This window comes from Octopus sinensis, linkage group LG15 (genome assembly GCF_006345805.1).
Source record: "Octopus sinensis linkage group LG15, ASM634580v1, whole genome shotgun sequence".
Lineage (NCBI taxonomy): Eukaryota > Metazoa > Mollusca > Cephalopoda > Octopoda > Octopodidae > Octopus > Octopus sinensis.
Genome location: NC_043011.1, coordinates 40300295 through 40323631, shown reverse-complemented (window position 1 = coordinate 40323631; position 23337 = coordinate 40300295). Strand labels below are relative to the sequence as shown.

The 23337-nt window shown below is 37.8% G+C and overlaps 1 protein-coding gene across 10 annotated transcripts in view; it reads right to left on the bottom strand.

The window, feature by feature from the left end:
• LOC115219831 (wiskott-Aldrich syndrome protein family member 3) overlaps positions 1-23337 on the bottom strand; it is a 178171-nt gene that overhangs the window by 45685 nt on the left and 109149 nt on the right. For all 10 annotated transcript variants that reach the window (XM_036509641.1, XM_036509640.1, XM_036509644.1 and 7 more), the window contains one exon: positions 4376-4529. In XM_036509641.1, the coding sequence (XP_036365534.1) occupies positions 4376-4529 (154 nt within the window). The remainder of the gene's footprint in view (positions 1-4375; positions 4530-23337) is intronic.

Here is a 23337-nt window from a genome sequence, read left to right as displayed (position 1 = left end):
GACCTGCAGTTGAACAACTACCACCACCACTAGTGTATATGTTGTGTTCCTATATACCACATCTCAAGTTTAACATTCTTAAACTTGAAATGCTTAATATTATGACCTGCTTAAGTAGAAGAGAAAGAAGAAACAATATTTTCTATTGGTTTACATTCATTACTTTATAAAAAAAACTGCTACTGTTAAAGAGATCTCTACCAAGAAGTGGAACCTTATTGTCAGTCAGGCAAGCTGGAGTTAGCAGAGTTATCTACCCTGCTCAAAACCACAATGCAATGACTATAGGTAAGAGTGAACTCATGTCCATACCTCAGGTTAACTACTTTTCTACAGTCAGATGCCCTTCCAGTCACTAACCTTCATCTGTTCCCAAGTAAAATAATATTTATCCATGGCTAGACATGTTTTTCTTTGCAAAATATTGAAAATATTTACCTACTTACCTACATACACACACATGTGTAGGTAGGGAGCCAGCCAGGTAGAAGACTACCTCAGGCTACTGTATCTTCACCTTGTAAAAATGTGGAAGCATGTGGTGGTGGGAGGGTGACAATGGGTTTTTTAAAAATATTTTCTCTCATCAGTCAGGGTTGCCTAACCAAGCAAATTTAGACCATTTGCTAAGATACTCAAAACAAAGGATTTATGGTTATAAATTTTTGACAGCAACTAAATCAAGCAAGCCTGTGTTATTTAACATCCACTTTGCTATACAAGCATACGGTCAGATGGAATTTGTTGAGGCAGATTTTCTATGGCTGGATGCCTTTTTGTCAATCCTAACTTGCTTCGCAACAAGGTAATATTTTCCTGTAGCTAGACATATTTTCATAGAAGACTAAAGACAAACAACCTGGATTGTATGACCATGGTCCTCATTCACAACCATTGTGTAATATCAAGACACACACACACACATTACATAATGGGCTTCTTATAGATTCTGTCTACCACATCCATACACAAAGGTCTGATTGCCTTAGGGATAAGGCAGAAGACACTCGCACAAGGGACTGTGTTATGGGATTGAACTCAAGAGCATATGGTTTGGGAAGCAAGCTACATAACCACACAGCCATGTAGGCGTGTGTGTTATAGTGGTAAGAACATACAGTTTTTTATGTACTTCTGTAAGCTTGTGTGTGTTTGTTCATATGCATATGAGTACATGCATTTATGCTATCACATCTAACACAGAATAAGGACCGAATTCATACAAATAATATATTTGACTGTTTAACTCCCTATCTCAGACATTGTTTTAGTAAGCAAGGTAATAGAACGAAAAGCAAAACCATAAACAGACTTCATATTTTGTCTTATTTACATTTCAACACATTTCTTTGACGTAGGTGCAGAGATATAAGAGCTGACAAATACATATTTTTCATATGTGATCATTTCACAGCTAAATGATGACTCATGTCATGAAATAATAGACTAAACATAACAGGAAGAACCAACCCAGAATTTAGAAGTCACTTCTCCCCAGTTCACACAAGCATTTTACCTTTCACTTGTTTCAGTCACTTGATTGTGGTCATGCTGGGGCAGTGCTTTGAAGGGTTTTAGTGAAATGAATGGATCCTAGTACCTAATTTTTTTTTTTTATGTTTTTCTTATTTTATTGGACTCTTTCTGTAGAACTACTAAGTTACAGGGTACACAAACAAACCAACACCAGTTGATGGGTATGGGGAGTGAGAGACAAAGAGACACAGATTATATATACTCCTTTATTCCTTTATTTGTTTCAGACTGTGGCCAAGCTGGGGCACCTTGAATTTTTTAAAGTTGAATGAATCAACCCCAGTGCTTATTTTTTTTAAGCCTGATACTTATTCCATCGGTCTCTCTTACCAAACTGCTAAGTCATGGAGATGCAAGCACACCAACACCAGTTGTCAAGAGGTGGTGGTGGTGAACAAACACACACACACACACACACACATATATCACTGTATCAACCAGATTATTGATGTTGCTATTGTACTACCAGGAACTATATGGCTGCAAAGTGAGCTTATAAACATACAGCCATGTCAGTGCCTACATTCTATTTTACAAATCTTGAGAACTTTATTTTATTTTTAGATGTCAGTTTCCTAAGATTATAGCTTCTCCCCAACCTGGGCTTTTTCTTTTTTTTTCTTTTGGTAAGAGAAAATTCAATGTTATAAGACAGAATTCCTATGAACTTGACACAGAAATGATTTCATCAACCTATCTCCTTTAAATTTATAAATCTACAAAATTTCAAAATGCATTATATTTCTTAACTTGCTTGTAGTCTTTTAGCAGAAAAAAAAAAACCAACCCCTTTTAAAATCTTTTAGGTTGCAGATGTGGTTGGGTGTTCAAGAAAATTGTTGTGCAACTACTACATGGTTTTGGATTCAGCCCCATTGTATGGCAACTTGGATGTCTTCTACTATAGCCCTAGGTCAACTAATATCTCGTAAATGAATTTGGTACACAGAAACTGCACAAAGCCCATCTCCTTCCTCCCAGCTGCTGATTTTCAGTATTTGTCCTTGCTGACATTATGACCAGTCACCCTATGCTTCTGAAGACTTCTGGAATACAAAAATCCCTTTACATGAAAACGGGTAAGAGTTGGAGACTGGAAGAGCATCCAGTCACATGATCGGTCTCAACTTCTCATGCAAACACATACTAGCATGAGAAAACAGAACCTAAATGAAGTGGAGTCAGCAAAGCAAAATGTAGACTGTATGTTAGTTTAAAAAGTGACGATGATGCTAGTTACACGATAGCCAAGACATGAGCAACAAAAGCAGAAATCTCAAAGCTATGAGATAATGCATGATTCATTCAAAACAATGTGAATAAATAAGTATATTCTATTTGTCAGAACTGTCCGAATGTTAACAGGTTAAAGGAGAAGAAATCACACTAACAATTAGGCAATGTCTATTCATACAGACTTCCAAGCTGCATAAATTTCAACTAAAATCTGAAGCATTATTTTTGACCCCATCACCAAAGTTAAATGATCGAAAAAGACACTAACCACTCCTTACCTACACAGGAGAATGGTAGCCTTCATTCTTATCCCATCTCTTTCAATATGGCATCCTACTATAGCAGCTTCATTTACTCAAAAACTTTCTCAGCAAACCTAAACGCAACATTTTTCTGGGTTTTTAAAAAAAAAATTTTTTTTTTCCCTTAAAGTTTACCAACATTAAAGCCAATCCCTTAGATTGTTATAATGCAGAAAGTTCTACAGCAAAGATCAGCCATCCTCCCAAAGTGTCAATTCTAATTAACTGCCTGATTGAACTATAATAAAAAATAAAAAAATAATAAAATTATATTAAAAAAAAAAAGAAAAAAAAAAGAGCCATCAGAATTAATTGCCAAGTTTCTATAGGCTGCTATATTTCTCCAGATAAAATGAAGGAGTAGATTATTTCTATTTTTGAAGCATTATGATGCACAAACAGAGAGAGAGAGGAAGAGAAAGAGAGAGAGTGGGTGAGGGGGGGAAAATTTCACATTTTAAGTATGTTATTTTTAATTTTGAAAAACGATTAATAATGGTGTTTTAGAGATACAAGCTAAATGGTAAAGAGGCATATTCTTGAATTAGTTTAATCCTAGTTCAATGTCAAAGCAAGAAATGTAGATTAAATGCATTCAAATCCTTCAAGCAAAATAGCCAACATAATCTAATCTGCCTTGCCATCTAATAAATCTGTTATACATGGATTTAAAATTAAAAAAAAAAAAACAAAAAAAAAAAACAATACTCTTACACTTTTAAAATTATTAATGAAGGCATGCCCTCACCAGTGCTTTACGACTGCTTGATGAGCTAATCATAACTTCAGCTACTATGAACGACCAACTCTGAGAATATTGCATTTGTTGCAATCAATCACCATTATAATATTCACTTTACCATGCCAGCATAGGTTGGATATAATTTGCTGAGGTAGATTTTCAACAGCTGGATGCTCTTCCTGTCAGCAACCCTTACACGTTTCCAGGCATTGTAATATTTCCCCTTGACTGCACATATTCTCATGGAAGACTGGAAATGAATGACATTGACTATATGACACAGATGTTTGCTTATATCTACTGTGAGATATCAAGGTAAGGAGACAATCACACATGAGGAGATTCTCTCAGTTTCTATCTACCGAGTCCATATACAAAAATTTTGGTTAACCTGGAGCTATAATAAAGGCACTTGCTCAAGGTGCTATGCAGTGAAAGCGAACCAAAACCCCACATGATTGGGAAGTAAAATGTGCAACCACATCTGCCCAAATAAAGCATACAAAAAATTTAAAAAAAAAAGAAAAGAGAAACGAAAACAATGTGGAATTGTACATACCGAAATCTGTCTAGTTTTTCCAAAGCTGGAGCCCTGTCACATTGGTGGTAAGTGATCCGCATAGCATTTGGCATGGTTGAACTTGAAACAACTTGTTGATCAGGGGCAATATTGCTTCGGTAAGGTTTGCGAAGATGTATATCTTGTAATGACACTAAACAAAAGAAAATAAAAACTCAGAAATAAGTATAAAACATACACGGTTTATTTTTGTTCGTTTGTAGAAAAGTTTTTTTTTAAATTTTTATTTAAACAGAATTCCTTCAAAAATTACAGGTATTATTGTACAACAATTTACAGGTTTTAAACATTAAACAAAAAAAATGTGAATAAATGCTTTAAAAAAAGTAAATATTATAATTATTTTTTTTTAAATTTCCCTTATTTTTTTTCTCTTTCTGAAAATAATAAAATGAAACTGTAATGACTGAAATATCTTTAATAAAATATTAATTTCAATAAATTGTTACAAATTATTCAGGTGAAGCATTTCAAACGAAATAAGAGGTAGAAATTAGTATTGTTTTAAAAATACTGAAAACAAACAAAATGTAAGGATTCTTTAAGTTAAAAAATAACCTAAAATGAAAAATGTTTTTAATTCTCTGGTTAAAAATTTAAATCGTTATCTGCTAAAAATAAAATTAAGTTTAAATTAAATGAAAATGTTCTACAATAGAAATATAGTATTTTAAGCGTGATTAATCAAATATTATTACAAACCTACCTAAAAAAAGTGAATACACATACACAGACGATTTGAAATAAAAACCAAAAACAAGTAGAAAGATTGTACTAAGGGAAAAGAGAGAGAATGGAGAAAAAATGAGAGAAAAGAGAGAAGAGATTAAGGAAGGTGGGTAAGAGAAACAGTTGAAGACAGGGGAAAAGTATTCATTAATAACAACTGGAGTAATAATAAAAATGAATCCTGTTAATCTATACAACTTCCTACATCGCCAACCATCTCACTCATGTGAGAAACATGCCTCAACCTTTTCTGAGTATACTAATTAGTACAAATGAAGTCACTTGAGATCTATAAGTGAGCTAACTTAAGGCTGTTCTCTGTTGTTGGGCAGTAAACAACAGGGAGAGGATGAATTAAAGGGTACCAGCTGGATTAGAAGTAGGGAATTTGAAGTTCAGATGGACAGAACTCTAGGTTGGTGTACCACAGGGCTGGCCAACCTGAAGTCTGTGGGCTGCAAACTTTTATCTTGCGGCCCACTTGATACTTTCTTGAAATGGGTTTATTTAAACAAACATTTAAAAAAATTCTATCAAAAATTAAAGATTGTAATGAAAAGCAAAAAAGAAAGATACTACTGTTTTTGCAACGATAATATTTCATGTTGAATTAATGATCATTCATTCATTATTGAAATAATATCATGGGAAAGCAAAATGCCTTCAATTCTGTCAGTATACAAGTGGCCCTCAAAAACCTTTGTGATTAAAGTGGTCTGCAATGTAATTTGAGTTGGCCAGACCTGGTGCACCATTCAGACTGGACAGATCTAAGGATGGATATACTAACCAGATTGGTACAACTGTGGGAAAAGCTGTAGATAGATGTAGGAAACAGGACAGAACACTAAGCAAGCAGATGTACCCAACAGGTTGCACTAAATTCTGGGTAGATTGAGTACACAAGCTAGACAGAGCTATGGATGGGTGAGTATGCACAACAGGCTGGGCAGAACTGTGGGTGGATGTACCCAGCAGTTGAGTTTATTTTTCTATAATGGGCATGGTTTAGACATACAGAGGCTTATTTGTTGACAGTGAGTCATCAACAAATGGCACAGTCTAGCCCAGTGCAGAGCTACATGCAGAGGATTCCTTACAGTTGCTGTCTACCAGATCCACTTACAAGACATATATTAGTAAGGAGAGAAATGGCAGTGCTCATGACCTTTGCAGATTTCCACTGGCAGGTGAGGTTGATGCAAACATTGCCCAAGCTGAACAACTGCAGGTGACAGACTATATTCTGCTGAATCTGAGATAGTGTCATAAAAAAAAAGTTGGGGTAGATGGTCAGTCACAACACATTTAATCATTAGTTTGCTTAGGTCAAGGTTGACATTGATGTGGTTGGTATAAACAAAACATTTTCGTCTTCTTTAGACCTTTCCATTTCTATGAGGCTGAATATTTAAACTATGAGGGCATCTCGGCCATGGTTTATTTCACCCCCAAGACATACCAACATTCCTGATGTAGCTTACCCTAACTAGTTACCACAAGCTCACAAACATTTTCTCATTGATCTGGTTACTACCCAATTCACACAAGTGAAACAAATATTTGATTAAATCAAAAGACACGAGAATTATCATGGCTTAGATTTAGAACATGAGAGACGTTTCAAAGCAGAAAGTTGGATTATTTTGAACTGTGCAAAGTATGATCTAAATGGAAGATAAATGAGACAATATCGGTTCAGTCATTTTATGAACAAAGTTAAGATAAATGGCAGAGAAGGAGGGAGAAATGAAAACAATATGTCCTATCAAAATAGAAAATTATTAAATGTACTTAAATTACATAAATTAATTTTATATAATTATTTAAAAAATAAAAATGAAGAAAAAAAATGTAAAAATGTCTCTTTGAATTATGAATTACTGGAGAGAAGAACAGAGAGGAAAGGTAGAAGTGAATGAGTTGGTCGAGAGAAGAGGGAAATAGCGAGAGCAGAGAAAGAGAGAGGGGGAGAGTAGAAAGAACAACAGACAAAGTGAAAGAGAGGGAGAGAGTGAGGAGAAAAAGTGGGAGAGGAGGTGGAGAACAATTTTGAATCCATCCATTAAAGAAACATTAAATAGTATTTAATGAGATGATTTCAATCTGGAATATCATCATCATGATCATATTATCTAACTTCCCTCAAGTAGTATGCATTTAAGTTCCTCAATATATACATTCACAAACACTGTGTGTGCGTGTGTATGAAACTAATCATTGCTATTATGCCACTGTATTAGACAAAGGTAAAAATATTTATCTGGCAGTTGAGGAAGGTACCAAAAGGACAAAGAAATATTTTGGTGAACTGAGTTGCCGACTCCAGAGTCAAGTCCCTGAGTTTAATCATCTTCCTTCCCACATCTATCTTCAATAATAACCTACAAGAGGCAAATTATCACAACAGCCTTTACCTTCCCCTCCATTCTTTCTCGCTTCTCGCTTCTTTAAACTCAATTGACCTAATTACTTATAAGTGAACAGTATTAATTACAAACTATTAAATAGAACATGCCAACACTTAGTACATTGACTATAGAACTAACAGAGAGAATGTCATACAACAGTAGTTATTGTCTCTTTTTGCTGAGGTCATCTTTGCCTTTCACCATTCCAAGGGCAACACAGTACAAGTCACCGAAAGGAACTACTTTAATCGACTGCTTCCTTTCCTGTACTTATACCCAAGTTAGATACACATTTATCTCAAAGTTTGTTATCTGAAGTTGCATGGCTATATGATTAAGTAGTTTCTTTCCTATTCACATGGTTCCAGGTTCAGTTTCACTGCATGGCACCTTGGGCAAGTGTCTTCTGCTACAGACTTGGGCAAACCCAAATATTGTGAGTGAATTTTATAGGGGGAATGGAAACGTTTGTCGTGTGTATTTGTGCATATGAAAGTGCTTGTCTACCTGACGGCATTTCACACAATAGTTAAGGGAGGAGGTGGGGATAAAAAAAAATAATATGCACATTATCTCAACCAGAACAATTATGTATAGCAGTTTGTTTTTTGTTTTCTTTTTTTTTTTGGCTTGGACTGGATTGCCCATGCTCAGTCCACTGCAAGATAAAGGCCCTAGCATATTCTCTCCACCAAATATGGTCAAATGTGAAGGCCATGAATCTGAGCTTGAGATTATACTGGTTTGATAAGAATACTCTACCACACTAGCTCAGCATGGCTTGGCAGAGGGTGCAGCTTTTATACCCATACTCAGGAATAGTTAAGCTGATTATATTGACCCAAGTGCTCAACTGGTCCTTATTTTATCGACTCCGAAAGGGATGAAAGGCAAAGCAAGCTTCAGCGGAATTTGAACTAAGAATGTAAAGATAGATGAAATACCACTAAGCGCATTTCATCCAGGGTGCTAATGATTCTAACAGCTTACCACCTTTTGTTTTATTGACCCTGAAAAGATGAAAAGTGAAGTCAACCTTGATGAAATTTGAACTCAGAATATAAAGAGGAGGAGGAAATGTAGCAGGATATTTTTCCAAAGCTCTAACAACTCTGCCAGCTCACCACCATAATAATAGTAACAAGAGCACTCAGAGATGGCAAACCTCTGCCAAGGTAACACCAACATTCTCTCAATGATTAGCCAGAGTTTTTTGAAATGAGAATATCTGAAATAAACCTGATTGCTCACACAAACAAGAATACTAAAAATGAACCCAACCACTCTCAAAAATTAAGTAAAAAAACAGGAAAAATAATCCAGAATCCTTGTTTGGTACCTGATCGATCCCAATGGTAGTCGTGGAATGTGAAGGTGGGTGTGCAGGTTGTGTTTGTAATGCTGTGTGTGTGTTGTCTGCAGTAGGAACAAGGACAATTTTCTCTATGAAGGCCTTTTTTCATCTATCCACTCATACAGTGTCTTTACGACCATTAAGGTCTATAGTGAAAAATTTAGACGTGCATGAAAGAAAATAGAAACGACCTGCATATGGTGCTGTTAATGGAAGTTTAACAACTTGTTGCACACAAAAATATGAGTCCAAGAAGTAAAGCTTCCTTCAAGGCAGAGCTAGAAATGCAATTGTCAAGTAGGTACGAGGTTTTAAACAGGAGTGATATATTTAAAATTGATAAAACTAACAATTGTCAAGAATAAATTAAATTTATTGTCACTGAATATGCTAGCATTATGTAACTTCTGAACAGTTTTACTGCTGTTTGTTTATGTAGTTTGATTTCTTTATCCATCAGTTTCTACTAAGATAGAGATGCGAGTAAAATTAATATTAGGGAAATGAAAATAATACTTTGGAAACAACAATGCCACCATAACTTACATGGAAACCATGTGTGCTTTCAAAGGAGATAACCAGAGAAAGACTTGAAAGTCAATGTAAGATCATAATGCTTCATGTAAAGTAAATATAACAATTAATCCAGAATCCTTGTCCAGTCCCCAAATTGATCCTAAAATTTAATCAGTTCATGCCAGTCATGAGGCCAAACCTCCCTGAAAGTTTCATCCAAATCCATCCAGAGGTTCTTGAGATATCTTGTCCACAGACAGACAAACAAACAAACAAACACGACTGAAAACAATACCTCTGCCTTTGCTAAGGTGGAGGTTATAAGCCAAGGAAATGAACAGTCGTCTTTTGGTGAAAACCATTTCTTAAAGTTTGCAATTGTGGATTAGTTTGTATACCATAGGGAAACATACTTCTGATTCAAATTTTACAAGCATAGAAGAACTAGATTAATAAAATCAATAAAGCCAGTAAGTTAGTTATTGTGAACACCATCACCACCAAGATGAAGTTTCTAACAGAGGTACAAAGTTAAAATTTTAGTGGCAGGGAGGGCACAGTTAATTATATCAACCCTGATACTTAACTGGCTCTTTAATTTGTTGACCCAGAAACGATTACAAAGATAAAGTTGGCTTTGGTGGCATGTGAATTTAGAACTTAAAGAGTTGTAGCCAAAGAGTAAATATCATCCAATGCTCTAAGAGCCCACATCCTTTGATAATGACTTCAAACATAGAAGCAAGGCTTGAAATTCAGTGGTGGGAAGAATATGGGGTTAACTGATTAAATCAATTCCAATATTTGATTGATATTTTATCAACTTCGGATGTATAAAATGCAAAGTTGACCATGGCAAGGTTTGAACCCAGAATGTAATGAGTGGAAAGAAATATGGCAAGATATTTTATCTCATGCTCTGAAGATTATGCTAATCAAACGCCTTCCACAGTAATCCTTTCTATTACAGCTACTATATGCACAAGGCCTGAAATTGTAAAGAAGTGGGTTAGCTGATTACCTCGACCCCCGTTCTCAACTGGTACATATTTTATCAACCCAGAAAGGATGAAAAGCAAAGTCAACCATGACAGAATTTGAACTCAGAATGTAAAAATGAAAGAAATGTTGTTAGGCATTTTGTCTGGCATGGGGGTGGCTTTGCCAGCTCATTTTTAATATAGGTAAAAGGCCCTGGAAGGATGAAAGAAAATCAAAGTTGACCATGGCAACCGATTTCAATGCAGAACATGAAGACCAGAAGGAATTCCCCCTGCCCCCATGCTCTAGCAATTCTGACAATCCACAGTATGAAAATAATTGTTTCCAATTTAGACACAAGGCCAGCAATTTGTGGGAGGGTATTAGTTGATTGCACTGACTTTGTTACTATAATGGTATTTTATCAACACCAATAGGATGAAAGGTCATGCTGACCTCGGTGAAATTTGAACTGGGAATGTAAGGAGTCAGAAGACATGTTGGAAAGTGCTCTTTTCCTGCCACTCCTGCCAGCTCATCACGTTCAATAATGATAATTTCTTATTTAAGCATGAAGCTAGTAATTTGGGTGGTGGTGGTGGTGGGGTTAGATACCATCAACCCCAATATACACCTGGTCCTTTACTGACCCCAGAAGGTTGAAACTGAAAATGCAGAGTCTCTAAATAGCCTAATAATAATGGCTTCAAATTCTGGTACAAAGCCAGCAGCTTTTGAGGGGAGGCGTTAGTTTATTACATCAATCCCATTGCTCAACATCAGCAAGAATCGAACTGAGAATGTGAAGAGCGAAAAGAAATGCCACTATGCATTTTTGTCCAACTCTCTAACAACTCTGCTAGTTTACTGCCTTCAGTAATGTTAATAATCCTTTAGGCTATAGGTACAAGGCCTGAAATTTGGAAGAGGGGGGGGGGGGGGTTAAGTCGATTACATCGACCCCAGTGTTCAACTGGTCCTTATTCTATTTACCACAAAAGAACCTGGGTGGAATTTGAACTCAGAATGTGAAGACAGATGGAAAGCTGCTAAGCAAGCTAATGATTCTACCAGGTTGCCCCCTTAAGAATAATATTTTCTATTGCAGGCACAAGTCCTTGGAAGTAGGGGGGGGGAGTACTAGTTGATTACGTCGACCCCCAGTGCTCAACTGGTACTTATTTTATTTAACACAAAAGGATGAAAGGATAAGTCAATCGGGACAGAATTTAAACTCAGAAAATAAAGAGGGATGAAATGCCTCTAAGCATTTTGCTCAGTACGCTAATGATTCTGACAATTCACCACCTTAATTATAATAATAATGGCAATAATAATAATAATAATAATCTTGTCTACTACAGGCACAAAGCTCGAAATTTGGGGAGAGGGGACTAGTTGATTACATCAACCTCAGTGTTTCACTGGTATTTAATTTATCAAGCCTGAAACGATGAAGGGCAAAGTCAACCTCGAAGGAATTTGAACTCAGAATGTAGCAGCATGCAAACGAATAACAATAATAATAAGTAGTAGTAGTAGTAGTAAACACACAAGTTACAAGACCTAATTATCTCATTCTCCTTATGGATCCATCACCATGATAAACAAACTACTGGTAAAAATCTAATCATTAGTATGTATGAACATGTCTAAAGCATATCGAATGTTTCATGTAACCTTGCCATTTGTAAAATTGTTTTAAGTTTTAAAGCTAAATATCTGTTGTTGTTGTTCCCATCACCACCCCACCACACACCTGGAATAAAATGAAAATATAGTTATAATGTAAGTCTGTGAATACACACTATACTAACTTACCGATAAACCTTTGAACTCAATTAAAATAGACCCATTCAATTAAATCTAAATATGAAACATCACACAAATATCCACCCTCTAATCAAAGACCAGCAATGAGCTTGAAAACTAAAAATGCAATATTTTGAGAGAGAGAGAGATGGTGTGTGTGTGTAACTGATTTAACAATTCACAACGAGCATGATAATTACTCTTAATTAGACATGAAGATACACAATTAAGATATTGGTATATGGTAATGACTACTACTACTACTACTACTATTATTTCTGAAGAGAAAGATATCCTTAGGATGTCGTATAATGTGAAACATTTGTATAAAATTTTAGGAATAATCAGAATTAAAGAATAACAAGAGAAATATAGAGCAATGTAAGGTGGACATGGGGTGGGGAGAGACTGAAGAGTTTCTAAATGAAGCTGCTCAGTAGCAATAATAATGATGACAGCAACAACAACAGCAACATTATTCTCAAGTACAGGAGAAACTTTTAATTAACCTTTTCAGTGCAACATACTGGCCATTCTGCGAAGCAGAGCTGGTTTAGTATGCAGCCATGTAAACGATCAGGATAACCAAGACAAACGTCCATACAAAATTAGATTCAAATTCAGCTTCCTTGGCCCAAATAACCTAATTTAGCACTAGTGTATTTAACCACATTCTTTCTTGTCTGAAGTGACTACTAAACTGTAGAAACTGAAGTGCTATAAAAGTATGTCAGCTAATGGTTTTCATTAAATTCAGAACAGATTGGCATTACAATATTAGTTAATAAAAGTCATCATCACCACAATTTTAATGTTCATTTTCCTATACATAGGTTGAATGGAATTCATTGAGACATATTTTTCTGTAGTCAAAAGACCTTCCTATCACAAACCCTCACCTGTTTTCAAGCAAGGTAATATTTCCCAATGGCCAGGTATGTTTCCATAGATTAGAAACAAATGACACCACTTGTATGATGGTGACATTCGTTTACAACAATGATATGATGTGAAGAGATGGGGACAGTAGCACACACACACGATGGGCTTCTTTTATTTTCTGTCTACTGAATCCACACATACGGCTTTGGTCAGTCCAAAGCTATAGAAGATACTTGTCCAAGGTGTTGCACAGTGAGACTGAACCTGAAACCATATGGTTACAACACAAACCTCATAACTACACAGACGTGCTTGTGTTACATAGTATTTTCTAGAAAAGGAACATACATTAAATGTAATTTTTAACATCAGACAAGTTCTACAAAATTTGGATATTTGCAATTTGTTGGACACATGCATGGCTGTTAATGTCATAGGTTTTGTGAGTGGAATTTGATGGACAGAAGCTGTGTGAAAGTTCATGATGTGTTTGTGTGTGCTGGGGTAAATTGTTTGCAGGTGATTTCAATCACTTGATAAAGAGATTGATAAAAAGAAAACCAAACAAATTATTGGAGTTGATATAACTAATTAAAACTTTGGTGCTCTAGCATAGCCATAGATGAGAAAAGAAAAAAAAAATTATAGTTGGATCAGACAATATTTAGAGCTGAATGTCTCTTTCATAATTCACACACTACTAACTATACAAGTGGGCCTCAATTTAACACAAACTAATAAAACCAAAGAACACTGAAGTATAGTAGCATAGTCCATGACTGGATGCTTGCCCTGAAGCAAAGAGAGTGTCGCCACTTGAAGCTGACAGCAGTGAAAAAGGATATTAACCCATCTGAAAAGTATCCTGGTTCTCAGATACAAACCTCATGTTTTAAAGAGGTCAAGATTTAAAGTTTTCCATTAAAATTGCATGTTAATTTATGTTCAGAACATCAGCTTATTAATGACAGTTATTTTACAAAATGTCTTCATTATTTTTAGCTTTAACTGAAACAAAGCCAGCATATTTTAACAAAACTGTGGTAATGAGAGTTAAGAAGAGAGGGGGAAAAAAAGAGAAAGATCACAATGGCAAGCACTTAGATGTCGAGAATGATTGTCTAAGAGATTTAATTTCTGTGGATCCATGTGTGACTAAGTACAAATTTGTTGCCTCATGAGAGAAGTACACTCACTGTTCATCATCTTACACTACTTTCTGGTCACATTTATTGCAGAGGTATATTGTGTACGTGTGTGTATTTTAGACACACACATTTATATATATATATATTACATAAAGGCAAAAACGAATATTTAAAAACTTGATACATAAACTAGTAGCCGTTTCACTGTAGGCCAGTCCTGATAGAGTAGAAGTAGGGTCAAAGGCTTTATAAACATGACATTCTGTCTTACTGTCAAATTTAGCATGCAGAAGACTACATCACCTTATGTGTTTCTTCCCACCAGCTTTTAGATTATGATTTGCAGCAGATTTCGCTGCTGTTTCTTGTAGTTCCAGCAACCACACAAATGTCAATATTTTGAGTATAGATATAACAATTATATTATAATTGTAAAATTGTAGGTGTGATACCAGTGCCGGTGCACGTAAGAGAACCATCTGAACGCGGCCGTTGCCAGTGCTGCCCCGACTGGCCTCCATGCCGGTGGCACGTAAAAAGCACCATCTGATCGCGACCGTTTGTCAGCCTCGTCTGGCACCTGTGCCGGTGGCACGTAAAAAGCACCCACTACACTCTCGGAGTGGTTGGCGTTAGGAAGGGCATCCAGCTGTAGAAACATTGCCAAATCAGACTGGGCCTGGTGCAGCCTTCTGGCTTCCCAGACCCCAGTTGAACCGTTCAACCCATGCTAGCATGGAAAGCAGACGCTAAACGACGATGATGATGATTATCAACCAGGAGGAAATTTCATGTATTTCTTCCAATTCTACTCAAGCAGGTCATAATTTCAGCTGTTACAGGATACAGCTCCTATGTTTACATTCACTGAACAACTACATATAAGTGAAAGCTAACTTGTGAAAAATTCCTACTTCACACAAAATGACCACTAGGTTACCATACCATTTCGTATTGGTGACAGAGATAAAAGGGTATGAGATCAGTTGGATGTTTAACAGGTTTCTCGTGGAAAGAGTTATAGTGCTTTGTTCATCTATAAAGCATGAGTAAGTAAAGACAGATAACCAAAGTATAAAACCATAGACTTCTCAAGTTGAGCTACTAAACAAACTAAATTAATGTAATAGATTAAATGGCAATATAATGTATTGGTCATGGGGATTTTTGATAATTGTTAAAGCAATTGAAAAAATATAAAATTTCTAAGTACTCCATGAAAAGAGGCTTGTTACTAGAAAGGTTACACATTTATGTGTGTATACTGAGAAAAAATATTAATAGAAGAAAACGGGGTCAAAGGTAGAAGTATCATTACAAAAAAGAACCAGTAATAAACCCAACAGATCTTTGAAGAAAAAAAAAACACATGGTGGTAGTCTTGTGACATCCAACAACTAATGATTACACTTCATTGTTTATAATTAAGGAACACTTACATATACATCTAACAGCCAATCAGTTCTGTTAGCCAATCAGGTTATGCCACGGCTATAATGTTTAAAATGATTATCTACTTGAAAATATTATAGTTTAGAACTCGCGAGTAACACTGCTGATATATTCTAATAGTAAATCACAAATCTTTGGGAGATATAGATAAAATGAAAGTATAGATGCAAAACAGGGACATCTTGTTCACTATGCAAAAATTTTAACTTACATCTAAAAGAGTTTGAGAGACAAAAGAATGGAGGTTGTAATATATTTGAGTGAGCATCATACTCAAAATAAATGTAATCAACATATAAAAACAGTGTATGAGGGTGTGTATATGCGCATATACATGTGTGTATACACACATATATATACACACACACACACACATATTTAAGTCACAATATATGGATTCAAATAAAACTCCATGTATTATTCTACAAAACATAGAATATATAGTATGATGCGAGAGATAAATAATTTGCATTAACACAGACATGTAAGTAATTTATTATTAAATACAATATAAACTATTTACATGTTCTTAAGTTATGAAACAATTTGTTGTGATACATGAATTTTCTTATTGTTAAAATTTCAGCAAACTACCTCTAGGTCATTTATGACTTTATATATATGTATGTGTGTGTGTGTGAGTGAGTGAGTGAGTGTGCATGTGCATCTACATATGTGTGTGTATAGAGAGAGAAATGGATATATAGACAAGTGAGAAGAAGAAAGCATTCAATACAAAAATAGAGTTTTAGAATAGACAGTGTGCTCTTCAAAAGCAGTATTTAGAAGGGTTGGCAACAGGAAGGGCATCCATCCACAGAGCACTGTTTTGGAAAATCCATCAAACCTATGCCACCATGAGAAAACAGCTGTAGAACAGTCACACACACACACACATTAACCACCATGTGAAAATGGTTACTGCTGGATAAGTTTTATACACATACACAAACATAAACCAATAATAACCACCTTCATATGGTAGTTAATTTATAGCAAGGAATTAGAAGCTGTAGCATAATAATTAAACTTTTCTCAGGAATTACAAAACTGCTTCAGACAAATACCAGCACAACATAAGGAAACAACTTGACAGTTTCTAATGACATGTCTTTCTCAAAGATTATATCTGTTTCAAGTGGTTCTTCTCAGATATGTGGATGAGTAAATTCTATCTTAGAATGTGTGTGTTTGTGTGTGTGTGTGTGGGAGAGAGTGAGAGAGTGAGGGGTGGGGTAGAGGGCATGAGAAAGTGAAATAAGATGGAAAGGAAACCAGATTTAAAAGGGACTGCAGTATATATATACACCACAGCAATTTCACAGAGTCAATTTACTACTAAGATTCTATTTGACAAATGCTGCCATATGCCTTGGATGACAAAAGAAGTTTTACTGAGAAACTTCATCTGGTTCATTTATCAGTGAAATCTGGCTCTCTTACTATGGTTTTAAAACGGGGGGGGGGGGGGCATGTCTTGCAAAAAAGATATTACCATTGTTAAAACAATGACCAAATGTTAAAGTGAAGCCAAACTACATGTCAAAGATGTGGAATCTTGGAATCAGCTCTCTTCTGCCTCTTCAAGGATTGCCAATAACCAGAAGGACTAGGGGAGGGGGATCAAATACCTCCTTCTGTGTCTATATTTTGGAAATTTTCTCCTCTCTCCACGAAGGGGAGGCACAGACAAATGCTATCAAAATTAATTTCCATTATTATTATTTGCTTTACATTACATATATACCGATATCAATGAGAGGTCTCAAACGAAAGAATGAGCCTCTACATCTTTGGCTGCTAGATATAGCAGCCAAAACAAATCCTTCAATACACAACCATTTAGAAATAAACTAAACATTGGAGAGTATAGGGCATCATCATCATCGTTATAGTAGCTTTTACATGCTTGCATGGGTCATACAGAATTCATTGATATAGATTTCCTATAGCCAGATGCTCCTCCTGTTACTAACCCTCACTTTTTGCCAAGCTAGTTAATATTTCACAATGAAATGACAAGCTTTCATGTAAGATTGGAAATAAATGCAATTATACAATGGTAACACTCATTTACAACTATCATACAATATCACAATAAGGTGCACACACACACACACAATGTGCTTCTTTCAGTTTTTGTTACCAAAACCACTCACAAGGATTTGGCTGGTCCAGAACGAGAGTAGACACTTGCCCAAGGTGCTGCTCAATGGGGAGCAAGCTTCTTAACCACACAGCCATGCATGCACCTATTGTATAATAAAAATAACACATAGGCATTTGATAGTTTCTACCTAACAACTCCACTTGCAAGGTTTTGGTCCATGCAGGGCTTATAGTAGAAGACAGATGCTCAATGTGCCAGAGTGAGAATGGGATTGAACCTACATAGTTAGGAAGTTTCTTAACGACACAACTGTCCCTACTATACAAAATGAATGGTTACAAGTAAAACACATTTGATCATAGGATTGGTCAATCAGGGTTATCTTAGGGTTAAAAAACAACTTTCCATACACAAACAGGGGGAATTCTTCAGAAGCAACAACCTACCCAACAGGCAAACATTACACAATTGCAGGATTCTTCTGCTGGAGATCCTACCACTTAATTTTTTTTTTTTTACTCTAGGCACAAGGCCCAAAATTTTTGGGGAAGGGGCCATTCAATTAGATCAACTCCAGTACGCAACTGGTACTTAATTTATCGACCCCTGAAAGGATGAAAATGAAAGTCAACCTAGACTACCACTTAATGTTAATTTACCTATCGGTGAGACCTAAAAGAGATTTACTAATAGATTCTGTAGAATTAAGTCCAAATCTGTGAAAACAAAAAGGAGGCTTTTGTTGCTCAGCTGCTGCATTGCTTTCATTCCCTTGTTGGTACTTTTAATAATAGTTCTAATTTTGGTACTGGGTCAGCAATTTTGATGGGGTGGAGTTGATTAACCCATTAGTGATCACATTTATTTTTATTTAATTTATTACCAAATATCTTCTTTTTTTTTTAATACAACTTTACCTAAAACTAAATATATAAAAGAAGTTTTATAGCAATATCTAAAAGACACTCCAGTCTTGATGACTAACTAAAGATCATCATCATCATCATTTAGCGTCCGTTTTCCATGCTAGCATGGGTTGGACGGTTCAACTGGGGTCTGGGGAGCCCGAAGGCTGCACCAGGCCAGTCAGATCTGGCAGTGTTTCTACAGCTGGATGCCCTTCCTAACGCCAACCACTCCGAGAGTGTAGTGGGTGATTTTATGTGCCACACGACACAGGTGCCAGACGAGGCTGGCGAACGGCCACGCTCGGATGGTGTTTTTATGTGCCACCGACACAGGTGCCAGACGAGGCTGGCAGACGGCCACGCTCGGATGGTGTTTTTATGTGCCACCGACACAGGTGCCAGATGAGGCTGGCGGACGGCCACGATCGGATGGTGTTTGTTACGTCCCCAAAACACGGAGGCCAGTCTATGCGGTACTGGCTACGGCCACGTTCGGATGATTTTCTTGTGTGCCACCGGCACTGGTACCAAAAGATACAAATTCCGTTGATGTTCATCTATTTTGATTTGTTTTGATTTGATTTTCACTTGCCTCAACAGGTCTTCACAAGTGTCACAAGAAGGAAGGTATGCACAGGTGGACTGACTACGTCCCAGGTAGGGGCCACGGGTTATGGCCTGACTAGTCTTGCCGGGTCTTCGGATGGTGTTTTTATGTGCCACCGACACAGGTGCCAGATGAGGCTGGCGAACGGCCACGATCGGATGGTGTTTGTTACGTGCCCACAGCACGGAGGCCAGTCGATGCGGTACTGGCTACGGCCACGTTCAGATGGTTTTCTTGTGTGCCACCGGCACTGGTACCACAAAGATACAAATTCCATTGATGTTCATCCATTTTGATTTGATTTGATTTGATTTTCACTTGCCTCAACAGGTCTTCACAGGTCTTCACAAGTGTCACAGGAAGGAAGGAAGGTATGCACAGGGGACTGACTACGTCCCAAGTAGGGGCCACGGGTTATGGCCTGACTAGTCTTGCCGGGTCTTCGGTTGGTGTTTTTATGTGCCACCGACACAGGTGCCAGATGAGGCTGGCGAACGGCCACGATCGGATGGTGTTTGTTACGTGCCCACAGCACGGAGGCCAGTCGATGCGGTACTGGCTACGGCCACGTTCAGATGGTTTTCTTGTGTGCCACCGGCACTGGTACCACAAAGATACAAATTCCATTGATGTTCATCCATTTTGATTTGATTTGATTTGATTTTCACTTGCCTCAACAGGTCTTCACAGGTCTTCACAAGTGTCACAGGAAGGAAGGAAGGTATGCACAGGGGACTGACTACGTCCCAAGTAGGGGCCACGGGTTATGGCCTGACTAGTCTTGCCGGGTCTTCGGTTGGTGTTTTTATGTGCCACCGACACAGGTGCCAGATGAGGCTGGCGAACGGCCACGATTGGATGGTGTTTGTTATGTGCCCACGTCACAGAGGCCAGTCGATGCGGTACTGGCTACGGCCACGTTCGGATGGTTTTCTTGTGTGCCAACGGTACTGGTACCACAAAGATACAAATTCCATTGATGTTCATCTATTTTGATTTGGTTTGATTTGATTTGATTTGATTTTCACTTGCCTCAACAGGTCTACACAAGTGTCACACACTTGCCTCAACAGGTCTTCACAAGTGTCATAAGTAGGTGTCACACACTTGCCTCAACAGGTCTTCACAAGTGTCATAATTAGGAAGGTATGCATAGGTGGACTGACTACGTCGCGGGTCTTCGGATGGTGTTTTTATGTGCCACCGACACAGGTGCCAGATGAGGCTGGCGAACGGCCACGATCAGATGGTGTTTGTTGTGCCCACAGCACGGAGGCCAGTCGATGCGGTACTGGCTACGGCCACGTTCAGATGGTTTTTTGTGTGCCACCGGTACTGGAACCACAAAGATACAAATTCCATTGATGTTCATCTATTTTGATTTGGTTTGATTTGATTTTCACTTGCCTCAACAGGTCTTCACAAGTGTCACACACTTGCCTCAACAGGTCTCCACAAGTGTCACACACTTGCCTCTGCCTCAACAGGTCTTCACAAGTGTCACACACTTGCCTCAACAGGTCTTCACAAGTGTCATAAGAGGGAAGGTATGCACAGGTGGACTGACTACGTCGCCGGGTCTTCGGATGGTGTCTTTATGTGCCACCGACACAGGTGCCAGATGAGGCTGGCGAACGGCCACGATCGGATGGTGTTTGTTGTGCCCACAGCACGGAGGCCAGTCGATGCGGTACTGGCTACGGCCACGTTTGGGTGGTTTTCTTGTGTGCCACCGGCACTGGTACCACAAAGAATACAATTCCACTGATGTTCATCTATTTTGATTTGTTTTGATTTGATTTTCACTTGCCTCAACAGGTCTTCATAAGTGTCACAAGAAGGAAGGTATGCACAGGAGGACTGACTATGTCCCAGGTAGGGGCCACGGGTTATGGCCTGACTAGTCTTGCCGGGTCTTCTCACGCACAGCATACTTCCATAGGTCTCGGTCTCTAGACATTTCCTTAGTGAGACCTAAAGTTCGAAGGTCGTGCTTCACCACCTCATCCCAGGTTTTCCTGGGTCTACCTCTTCCACAGGTTCCCTCAACTGCTCGGGTGTAGCACTTTTGCACACAACTATCTTCAGCCATTCTCATCACATGACCATACCAGCGCAAACGTCTCTCTTGCACACCACAACTGACGCTTCTTAGGTTCAACTTTTCTCTCAAGGAACTTACACTCTGACGATTATGAACACTGACATTACACATCCATCGGAGCATACTGGCTTCATTTCTTGCGAGCTTACGCATATCCTCAGCAGTCACGGCCCATGTTTCACTACCATGTAGCATGGCTGTACGTACACATGCATCATACAGTCTGCCTTTTACTCTGAGCGAGAGGCCTTTTGTCACCAGCAGGGGTAAGAGCTCTCTAAACTTTGCCCAGGCTATTCTTACTCTAGCAGTTACACTTTCAGCACACCCGCCCCCGCTACTGACTTGGTCTCCTAGGTAGCGGAAGCTATCAACTACTTCTAGTTTGTCTCCCTGGAACGTGGCAGAAGTTGGTCTCTGCACATTTCCAGTGTTTATTGCTCCTGAGCATTTGCCACAGACAAAAACTATTTTCCTAGTTAGCCTTCCTTTGACATTGCTGCACCTCTTATGTGTCCATAGCTTACACTTGGTGCATCTTATAGAGTTTCTACCTACACCTTTTTTACAGATCGAGCAGGGCCATCTACCTGAAGGCGTATGTGATTGATCTACCTTCCTACTTATCAGGACTTTGGTTTTGGCTAGGTTGATTCTAAGGCCCTTCGATTCTAATCCTTGTTTCCACACCTGAAACTTCTCCTCCAGTTCTGATAGTGACTCAGCAATTAGAGCAAGGTCATCAGCATAGAGGAGCTCCCAGGGGCAACCTGTCTTGAATTCCTCCGTTATTGCCTGGAGGACTATGATAAATAGGAGGGGACTGAGGACTGAACCTTGGTGGACCCCAACCTCTACCCGGAATTCTTCACTGTACTCGTTGCCAACCCTCACCTTACTAGCAGCGTCTCTGTACATGGCTTGCACAGCTCTCACCAACCATTCTTCTATCCCTAGTTTCCTCATTGACCACCAGATAAGGGATCGGGGGACCCTGTCAAAGGCTTTCTCCAAGTCAACAAAAGCCAGGTACAAGGGCTTATCTTTGGCTAGGTATTTCTCCTGCAATCTCAGAAAAATACAGATGTTCTAGAAATATGATGGATTATCCTTCTGGTCCTAGAAAAAGGACCATGGGCACTAATGGGTTAAGTTGTACTTTATTTATCAACCCTGAAAGAATAAAAAGCAAAGTTGATCTTGGTAGGATTGGAGCTCAGAATGTTAAGAACTAGAAGAAATGTCATTAATCATTTTGACTAACGCACTAATGATTCTGCCAGCTTGCAGTCTTGTTCCTTTTAATAATAATGCCACAATATATTGTTCACTATTCTTGCCAGAGGTTGTCAATAATGTGATAATAGATAAATTTTGCAGCAACATGCAAAAATTGTTGCAAGATTTCTCGGTCATTTCATGCAAATTCTGCTAGCAAAGTTATAAAGTGATCAAGAAAGAACAAGGGGTTAAATTATAAACTTTAGAAACCACTAGAATATTTCCATACAAACCTCCGTCAATCTATCATTTGCCAACTTCTCAGCACTTTGATAGATCAAGGACACTCCAAGAATGTGACAAAAATTTAGACTGCAGAGTGACAGTTGAACTGCAGACATTTGCATACATTTAAATATATGCGGAGAGAGAGAGAGAGAGAGAGAGATTTAAGTATGAAACAATATTAATGACAGATTCAAACTGGATGACTAAAATAAATGGTGTTAATATGATTTGTGACAGTGACAAAGAACACACTTAGCTTTATGGCAAATATCGAGTTTCCTCTGATTTGACACTTCCTTATAAGTATGTAAATTATTGAACATTGAAGTGATGTAACGTTATAAATCGTATTGTGACATGGAATGGCCACATAAGCAAACACACACATTGTGCATGTGTGTCTGTGTGCATGTGTGTC